Source organism: Nothoprocta perdicaria, unplaced genomic scaffold (assembly GCF_003342845.1).
Source record: "Nothoprocta perdicaria isolate Ctin4 unplaced genomic scaffold, notPer1 scaffold_355, whole genome shotgun sequence".
In the NCBI taxonomy this organism is placed as follows: Eukaryota; Metazoa; Chordata; class Aves; order Tinamiformes; family Tinamidae; genus Nothoprocta; species Nothoprocta perdicaria.
In genome coordinates this window covers 371,520-381,684 of record NW_020455594.1, presented here as the reverse complement: position 1 = coordinate 381,684, position 10,165 = coordinate 371,520, and the positions used below count along the sequence as shown (strand labels likewise).

At 38.4% G+C, this 10,165-nt stretch overlaps 1 protein-coding gene across 1 annotated transcript; it reads right to left on the bottom strand.

Moving 5' to 3' along the window:
• Window positions 1–197: 197 nt before the first annotated feature.
• SHCBP1L (SHC binding and spindle associated 1 like) lies at window positions 198–10,098 on the bottom strand. The gene is made up of 10 exons (XM_026044248.1): window positions 10,018–10,098; window positions 8,791–8,943; window positions 7,271–7,485; window positions 5,443–5,529; window positions 5,150–5,368; window positions 2,830–2,935; window positions 2,526–2,679; window positions 2,020–2,270; window positions 1,247–1,369; window positions 198–497 (listed from the first exon to the last, which is right to left on the bottom strand). The coding sequence occupies exons 1-10, from the start codon at window positions 10,057–10,059 to the stop codon at window positions 264–266; spliced, it is 1,584 nt and encodes a 527-aa protein (XP_025900033.1). The 5' UTR covers window positions 10,060–10,098; the 3' UTR covers window positions 198–263.
• Window positions 10,099–10,165: the final 67 nt, after the last annotated feature.

Here is a 10,165-nt window from a genome sequence, read left to right as displayed (position 1 = left end):
GTGGCCACTGCTCTGTACAAAAGCAGAACCATTTAATTGTTCTGTTACCCAGCCCGAGGAGGTTAAAAACAAACTGCCGCCCCCAGTCTTCCTGTGATCACTGTGCCACTTAGCCGGGAGGAGCAGAGAGCTTTGGGGTTGGAGTAAAGTTTAAGCATGTCCAGAATTTTGTGTAGTTCTAATGAAGAGTTCTTAAATAAATGTGAAACACTGTTTCTTTAATTGAAATTGTTAAAGCTAAATGCCACTTGACTCTTGGACRTCTAGCTACGAACTACAGCGATATCTTTGACGTCATCAAGTGTATTCGTGTTCTTCTCCAAACGTAAATCCTGCATTAACTTGGAGAGCGTTTCGTCCGCGTCGCCTGAGGCAGTAAGTTCCCCGACCCCTTCTGCTGATGCAGGTATTTCAGCAGGCTGAACAATGGTGACTCCATGGCCTCTGTTGCTAAAAATGTGATTATTTTTCATCTTCAGTTTGGGGAAAGGAATAACCTGTCAGGGAACCCAAAGGGTTGAACATTGAAATATACATCACAGTATTAGCTAAATTCTCTTCCCATCTCTATTTATTATATAAAGACAATATTTGCTTTGCCTCTTCAAACTTCTTAGCCCAGTTATAACCCAGAGCAAAACTGTGCTGTCCAGTAGTTTTAAAGAGAATTTACTTAATTTCAGGATTAGCCCTACAGTTCTTAAATACAATCTAACATCTGTTAAAACTTTCACCTTTTAGCTGTTGTCTAGACTTCGAGAAGACAGCATTTCAATAGGAAGTAGTGTAAGGTAAGCATAAAGAGAGCTTAAACAAGAGCCCTGGAGCAACAGCTTATATTATACAAGAGCAACGGAGGAGCTCTTACTGCCCAGCAAAAAAAAAAAAAAAAAAAAAGTAAATATTAGTGTATTTTGAAGACCTCTGCAGATACAGCATGTTCAGTGACCGGAAAACACGTCTTAGGTTGGCCCTTTGGTGCTGGCAAGCAGAAGAGCCCCTCTCCTGATGGCATGCAAGTCACTTGCTTTTCCCTGCTTTTCCCAGGGATTTTCCAGGGTATGTATAATGTGCTGAGACTTTGGCTCAACTATTTTACTGGGGCACTTGAATGTTAAGTCCTAGGTAAAGAAATACCCTTTTTAGAGTAAGCTCCATGTTTCTCAGGTGAGCTTACAAAAATGATTCTAAATTATAACTGTAAAGCTATCATCTATTCTTACACAAAAAGACCAAAAGTGGTTACCTTAATATTAATGCCACCCAGGCTACAAGGTGAGGTCTCACTGGCTCTGGTATTATTGCAGTGATGAATTTTGTTGCCTTCTAATAGTGCTGTGCTCCCTGGGTACAGCTCAACACCAGCACCCTGTTCATTAAACAAAGAAATTTAAACCCAATTTAATGTTGCTTCTAAGGACTGCTTAAAAATAATCTGTTATGCAGAGTACAGTTGAGTGTAGTAACGTCCTGAAATTCTGTAGGTCACRTTCTTACATTGTAAGTTGATGTAGGGCAGTAAAACTTTTAAGGGCACAGTTCTGCAAGCTGCTTAGATTGCAGGCTGCAGAGGCAAAAGGTGACAGGAAAAGTAACATTGACTATTCAGTATCTAAAAGCTACAATTACAGCAAGATTTTAATGTTACACTCTACTGCACAGATAGTGTGAAGTATGAAAATACTGCTTAGCAGCATTCAGTCTACTTTTTAATATGCAGTCCATCAGGGCAAGTTAAGTGGGAAAGCAGTAATCTTTGGCAACACTTCCTCTGTTAGAAATGAATACAGCAGTCTAAACAGGGATTGATGTGCTAATGAAGAGCTTAAACATCCTTGCTACAGAGAATTGAAAATTAACTTGAAATGACATGTACGTTTTCACAGCAAAATCTCTGCTTGAGATGAGTTTACTTTGTCGGTAAGTTGATCTGTCCTTTGTTTCAAGAACCTGCCTGGTTGGAACATTCACCTTTCTTGTACAACAAACTTAATTACTTGAACTTCAAGAAAGAAGTACCTGAGCTCCAGTAATCTCACTGTCTGTCACGGTCAGAGAGGCCCCGGTGAGCACACAGACTCCCGTTCCCTCACACTTCAACACGCAATTTGCTATYGTCATGTGGCCAGATTCAACAACCACGATGCCATCAACTGTGCCCTGCTGCACCAGTGTAAGGTGCATTAATTTTATATCTTGAGCTTTGGATATCACAAAGCTATCATGAGTTGGTTCTGAAACAATCCTGGTTTCTTCTGCCTTTCCAGTTCCTGATGGAAAGGGAAAAGAGTTAATAGTATCAAAACAATTCTATGAAGGATAACACTTGGCACTTGGTTTCTAAAATGGTTATTTAAAACTTTAAACCTAATTATTAAAAGTACAGTAAAAATAACAAGTTAATCTAGTTAAAAGCTCTGGTAAGTATATTTTTCCCTGACCTTTTGTTGCGTGTCACTGGTTGGGACTGCTTTGAATTTGTAGTTCATAAAAGATGGAGGTAAAATTAAGAACACGGTACTAACCTTTAATAGTAATGTCTTCAGTTAACATGGATAAGCTTACAGCCTTATATTCTCCTGGAAAAATAACGACAGTGTCCCCACTATAGCAGCTTTCTAATGCCGCATTTAGATTCTCATGATGCTGAAGTGGAGCATCCAGACAAAAGTTCTTAACCTGTACAGGAAAGAGAGAGCACAGCTTCCTAGATTTGAGCAAATTCAAAACAAAACAGTGTCGTGTCTCAAGTGCCAACTGATCTTGGCTTTATTTAGCAGAGCTTAGCTGACTCATCTACAGTTTGAATAAGGAAAAAGTTTCCCTTACCATTTCAGCTGTCATAGTTTTAGCTACAGTATGAGTTACAGTTTTCCTATCATCTCTGTACCCTTTCCTGCGCCTTAGTATCCTTGGGGTCAAAGGTCCATGGGCTCTGAAAATTAGAAGAAATCTATGTACTAGAGCTAACTTTTAAGCAAAACATTTCAATGCATGTGAAAAATKACTTAAAGTTATGCTAAATTTATTACATTGAACAGAAGTGTGCCCAATGTCAAATGGGCAACTGCTGCATTGATTATAATGGAGARAGTACCACAGACAAACAGGGAGGTGGACTGATGAAAATTTTAATTATATGCATTTTACACAGGAATGCTGCTTCATTTACTGTGTGGACAAAGCTTCCAGTAAGCGGCATTCCTGAAGGTGTTCTCTAAATATATATATACTTATCCTCCACTCTTCCTCTCATCCTTTGCAGGCCTGGTCTATTTTGGGACTTTGATGAGAAAGGATTTGAGGATTTAGTACCCATACTCTCAATGTGAGAACTGTATGAGCATGACCTGTAAGATACTCTTAGAGCAGAAAACTTTTTGGAGAAATTCCCAGTGATGCCATATTTTCCCAGGCAGTACTATAAATTTTATCTATTTATATATATTTTTTGAATCTTCCAGTGACTCAGAAATCTGGCACTGTCTGAACTATGAGCTTCTGTAGTGGGTGGAAGGGGAGTATGGTATATTCAAAGTTCTGCTATTACAACAGAAGACTATTTGAAGATAAATTTAAGAAATGGGAGAAAAAGAATCTGGAAAATCTGGAAAGACCAGGTGCTGACAGTAGCTCAAAAGTCTCAGGACAAACGAAGGCCATGCATGTAAAATGAAAAATTAAAATAGAGCAAGTTATCTAAAAATATTTACTCTTTATTATACTGTGCCTGATACTAAAGAGATTTTTTTTTTTGCTCAATATGTTTCAGTCCTACCCCTCCTCTTAAGCTATTTTTCTGGTCATGAGGGCTTCTGGTCCATAATCCCTCAAGTTAAAATTAGGGAGTTTACATGCTACCTGAGAAAAAAAGCCTTTCTCCCTGACTTAGGTAATTCCAGACAGAATACTTAAGCCAGTTTCACATCCTAATTGTATGCGCTTCACATTCTGTGTTGTGATTAAGGTATCTGCAAATTAGCCTGTGGAGATACAGGCACTGAAACTACAGTTTCTAAGTAGTTACACACTGCTAAATGACCATCAATCCCCAGGCTTCTCCTGTACACAATCCAAAGCACTCTCTTTGTTTTTTTTCCACCCAACATTKTTAACCTTAGTCCTCACTTCTAAAATGGTTATAATAGCACTTTGCTCCTTAAAAGGAAGCACTAGAATAATTCAGTCATTAGTTTTCATAATAAACCTACATAACTTCATCCTAACATTATTAAAAGATCAGGCCAAAATGTTAAATATACTTAGTAATGGAGTRTAAACATTTATTTATAATAAAATGCATTAAATGAGTATTTATTAATGCTTCAACTGTGCATAGAGCGAGTGCCACTCAGTCTCTGCATTAAAAAAGCTGGGTGCAATTAAAAAATATAACCGTTTAATGGACACCAGACCAGTGAAACACTGTTTGGGAAGCGCAGGGTGAGATGGATTACATTTCACACCTTGTAACTCAGCAAGCTCACGGTGTGCAGCTGTCTGCCTGTTTCTGCTCTTCAGCTTCCCAGAACCTTACCTGGGAAGCTCAACCCTGCTCRCTGACACTGCTGCCATCAATTTCAGTAGTACGTGAAGAGAGAGAAAAAAAAAAAAGTGACAGACAGGCCTGGGAGTTGCTTCCTCAGGAGGAGGCTAAAAAAAAACGCATGTGATCAGGTCTGGCCAAGTACTGCAGTGCAAGATGGCAGCTGCTTGAATGGTGGTAGTGCTGCCAGCAGCGCTAGAATTTTAATATTTCTAGTTTCTAAATGGTTAACTCTACAATATTAACCTCATTTAAATTTTGCTCACTTATGCAGTATGAATACACACATCTCCCCTCTTGAGAGGGTATTTTAGTTCTGAAACCGCTAATGAGGCAGAATACTCCTGTCTTTACTCCAACAAGAGATTTAAATTTTACCTATTCAATAGCTGTACAAGAAAGGGCAGTATCACACTTGACTTCTCTGTAATAATACCATAAAAATATAAAACAACAAATATTAGACTTCTACATTTTGCTACTTGCTAAAAAAAACAAAACAAAACAATAAAACCCCCACTTCCTGAAGATACAAGCAACAAACACTCCTTGGAATAGGTTTTGTTTGGAATTCTCAAGTAACTGATAACTTGGAAAGGTTACCTGAGGCGCAGGTCCTCCCAGATCTTCAGCAATCCACACAGCATTACTAGTTCATAGTACTTTTTCCAGCACTCTACAACTTCTTCTTCTGTGGGTTCTTCTTCAATGTTGCTTTGATACTGAATCAATTCCAGACGCAAAATTTTATACTTCTCCAGATGTTTTTTGAAACGGTGACCCAGTGGAGCAGGAATAGTTCCATTCTGAATATCACACCAACTTTAAAAAGCAAGAAGTAAACCAGGAGTACTATATATTTCTTGGTAAGATGCAACTTTTGATACAATACTTACAGTTTAATTCTTTCTTCTACCAGAGCTGCATATGTCTCACAACTTTCATCAGCATCCCAGTCCCTCCAAATGAAATCATAGAAGAATCTGTAGGTTATATTCACATGAAAATACCTAAGTGGATACAGCAGCAGTAGATTTTTTTYCCTGACAAACTAGTTGTAACTTTCCACTGAAATATTCTCAAGCCACAAAAAATGGGACYCACTATATACAATACTGCAATCTAGTTTCCTGAATATATACAACAGTGCAATCTAGTTTCCTGCAAGATAAAGCTRCTTGATTCTGCCTGTTTCTCTCATCTGTTTTTGTCTGTTTAAAGTACCTAGAGAGAGAAAATTTCCATAGCATGTTTTTAAAGTTATATAGCTGGCAAAAAGGGTAAAAGTAAGTACTAACAAAACTGTTCTTCATGGAAATGGGCATGTAGTTCATAGTACATTTCCACTGTATTATTACCTTCCAATGTCACCCCATCTTTGGGGGTGTCAGAAGCGATAGGTTTCTTCTACATGTCCACATATTATATAGTACATGAAAATAAAGCTGACATGAAAATGAGATCTGCTGGGCAATCGCAAAATTCTGTTTCTACCTACAGAAGTCTCACAAAGATAGTTTTCTCTTCATAAGCACTTGATGCTTATACTGCATTTCCATAAAGGAATCTAGAAACTTAAAACACATCAGAAGCAGCAGACCATGGAGAAACTGCCATTTTTTCATTATTTTTATAAGGTGGGGTTTCCCCTTCTTTAACTAAAAGACTTCTCATAGTAGGAGAAATGTAAAAGGAAGAAAGAAGACAATTCTAATATCTATTGTTTTCAAAAGAACTCCTTAGAAAAATTCAATGCATCTGATTTAAAGGAATAAATAAGGTTCTACCTTTAAAAAACAAAAATAAAAGCAAACAAGAGATCTCAGACCACTTGTGGTCTACGTCTCAAAAGAGATAGAACAACTCCAAGTTAATAAGCTAATTTTTGCAATTGTCTAGTTTATAACCTGAATCTTGAAAAGAGAAAGCCTTAAAACACCCACCCACACACATAGACATACCCAAACTATTTGGATCATTGGGGACAACTGATGTTGGGAAACCAGATGAGCAGTAGCAGCAGTGTTTATTGTATGACCTTTTACAGCTGCAGTAAAATTCCTTAGTGCTAATACAGACATTTAGATTGGCTGGTGGAGCTGGCAGGCTGTTTGCATGAATAGCCAGAAACTCTGCAATACATCTGGAGCAGAATTCCACTTAGTTCATCCTTTGGGCAAGGCAACGGGAACAAAAAGGGGGAGAAGGGGGTGGAGGGGGGAAAAATTAAAAAAAAAAAAAAAAAAAAAAAAATCACACTTCTGTCTGGGGAGGCCAGTTATTCCGGAGCAGGCTAGAAAGAGGAGTGCACTTTTGTTAGCTTGCTGGTGCCAACTGACATCGAGCTGCTCTGAGAAAGACTGAGCCTTACACTCTCTTAGGCTGGGAGAGAGGAAAATGAGCAAGTGCTACAGAAAAAGCAGCCTTTGTTACGCTGCATCGACTGTAAAGGACAGACAGAAAACAGACACCAGAGTCCTAGCATTAAGGAGTCCACATCTCCATCCTGCATTCTATGAAATAAGTTGCCTGAGCACATGACATGGACTTTCTCAAAATATATTTTCAGATTTTTCCACACCTCACATCCAGCTTTTTTCTCAGATTCCTCTTACGCTATTATAAAACAAARTAATCTTTCCAATATTCCTGCTGTATATACAGTTCCTTACTTAATGTTTTACCATCTGTGAATTGTATAATAGTGCAAAATATACTAAATACCTCACAATATCCAAAGCCTGAGCAATTTCAATCACTGTGTTGTCCTGTCCCTCTACAGGGTAGATCTCCAGCAAAGGGACGCAATGGTCCAACTCCTCCAAAACATTATCTACCAATTCTCTTGGCATATTTGCAACATTAGAAGCAAATGGTTCAACGACAGATACAGAGGCTTTGATCTGAGATGATGAACTCTGAGGTGATTTCCAGGTAACCTAAATTAAAGAAAAGGCTACACATGTCAGTATCTCTTTATATTGGTATCATCATACACATAAAAAGCATGATAGAAATAAGAGCTTTTTGTATGATCTTGCAATTCAACTGAAAAGTTTGGTTTCTTTTTAATGCAATTCCTCATAGCTTCACATACGTAAGTGGTCTGCAGAATTAAACTAACAGTATTTGTGCAAATAGCATCTTATGTATTTTTCTGGGAAAGAATTAAAATGTGAGTCATTTGCAAGCTACATACAGTGTACATTAAAAATAATGGCTATTAAGTAGCTATAGTAACCAGTGTCTACAAGCAGGCAATAAAAGCATATTTAATCTGTCCCAAAAGCTAGAATTTTAAAGGAYGGTTATTTTACCCACTTCTTGTGAYTCAAAGGTATGAAAATAATGCAAATAGATTATTTAGCTTTTCTACACTAAATAATTTGTCTTAGCTGCTTCCATTTTTGACGAAGCTTWATTTTCATAATGATACTTTCCAAGTCCAGTCTCTATCATGGTGCTCTTCACTAAAGTTTGAATGGAAATTCTCAGACAAAATCCTAAGCAGGAAGAGTTACAGTAAAGTTAAATATGTACTGAGGTTTGTTTTGTTTTTCAAAAGATGTTCCAAGTAAATGATCCTGGTCAGAAAAGTTCAGTAATGTAGTCAGAAGCGTGGTACAGCCAGAGCTATATGGCTGACTATGAGGAAAGCCATCTGTAAGGAGAACTTAATATTATCTCTGTAGATAAGTAAGTGAGCAAAAAGTTGAACATATAGTGGCTGCAAAGATACAAGATGTATGAAAACAGTTATATTACTTCTGCATATCATAATGGAAAGCCTRTTTTTTAAAATACATCTAATTCTCATGTCCATCATTTTTACAGTGTTAAATATTTGGAGAATGTTCAGTAAGATCACAAAATATTCAAGGCCAACATATGTCTAACAAAAAGACTTCAATCAATTTAGCTTATCTAAGAGAATACCTTGAACTTGATCCTGAGCTGCAAGTATTTACTTACTAGAAGTCATAAAAGGTTAGTTTTCTTTCTAAAGAAAAAAAAATCTACTTCAATCACAACATGCTGTGCTTAGTAATAGCTCATTCTATCTCACAGAAAGATAATTTCATTTACTTCAAGAGATCCTGGGTATAATTCTTTTACATTAAATACATTAAATTCTTTTTAATATACGTCCTTAACCTACTGATTCTAAAATTAGTTTGCATGAATCATCAAACGCATCAGAGCATTTGATACATTCGATGCAAGATAAGAGACAGATAAGTTACCTCAACAAGTATTCCAACAGAAGGTATAATTAAATCTTCTGAATTAACGAAGAATAGGTCTGGATTAGCCTTCCAGATTCCAAGCCAGTTGTTTTCTTTCATCTTCAGTTTTTCCACAAGGTATTTGCTCATTGCATCTCCAGCATCCTCTGCCTATTTTAAGAATTAAGGACAAAAGATCTACATTACCTCTAAAATTACCTATGAAAAGCTAATAGAAAAAGGTTAAAAAAAAAAAATCTGTGTCCAGATGACATATATCACATTAATACAACATGAGTTGCAGACTTACTCCAGAATTGGACACTCCAAAAATACTTATGTATTTTTGTGCCATTTTGTGCCACTATTTTTTCAGAGATGCCATTTACTGAGCATTTCAAACTCCACAAGCTCCCGGAAGTGTGAGAAAGCATTGAAAGTTGTGATGTACAAATACAGAAATGATAATTTATTTGGAATAATGATTCTGACATGATGCAGTAGCACAACCTGAAAGTATTTTCTAACTGAGACAGGCACAACAAAAAAACTGGCTGCTCACTATCTGTCCATGTTGTACAGAGTGGAAATCTTCTTGACAGGTTCAAAACAGCGAGATTTTCTTTGTCTTTGAAAAAAGTGTTAGTTCATTTCCCTTTTCCTTCTTAGGTGACATATTTTCTTGCTCTATATTAACTGGGTTTTGATTTGAAATTCAAGCAAACAGTAATAGCCTGCTACCAGTATACTTCACTTTTTTTTGTTTTTATTGTGATGCTCACGGAACTGATTACATAGTTCTCGTGTCTCACCTACCAAAGAACATTAAATCTGCTTGTTGTTGTTGATCATACAAAATTTTACAGAGAACTAGCTTATGATTCCCTTAATACCCAAAATACATAACAAAACCAAATACCATGAATGGCGTATTAGTGACTGAAGGTGTGTGACATGGTACTTCCAGCATCAGCGGCCATGCCCTTCTTGACACGCAGAGCTGTCACCCAAACCAAACCGTCGGCCACCCCATTACTGGCGGCAGCATCAGCCTCTTTAGAACCGCAGGTACCTTCCTGTCAGTCCCTGTGCAGGCGCTGATGCTGAAGCCCCTGGACAGCAGCGCCGCGGGCGGCTGCGGCAGGTGCCCGAGCGCTCYCCCGTTCCCGCGGCTCACGTTTCGCCTCTCGCCCCGCTCCCTGCAGGCAGTAGCGGTGCTCGCCCTGTGCCCGCTGTGCCGCTTACCTTGCAGCCGCGCAGCAGCGTGTCGCAGTAGAGCTGCACCATGTCGCGCTTGGGCACGGCGTCCAGGTGCGGCGGGCACTGCGGCGGCAGCGGCGCCGCCTCGCCGGCCTCCTCGCTCACGCTGGGAAGCGGCGGCGGCGGCCAGCGC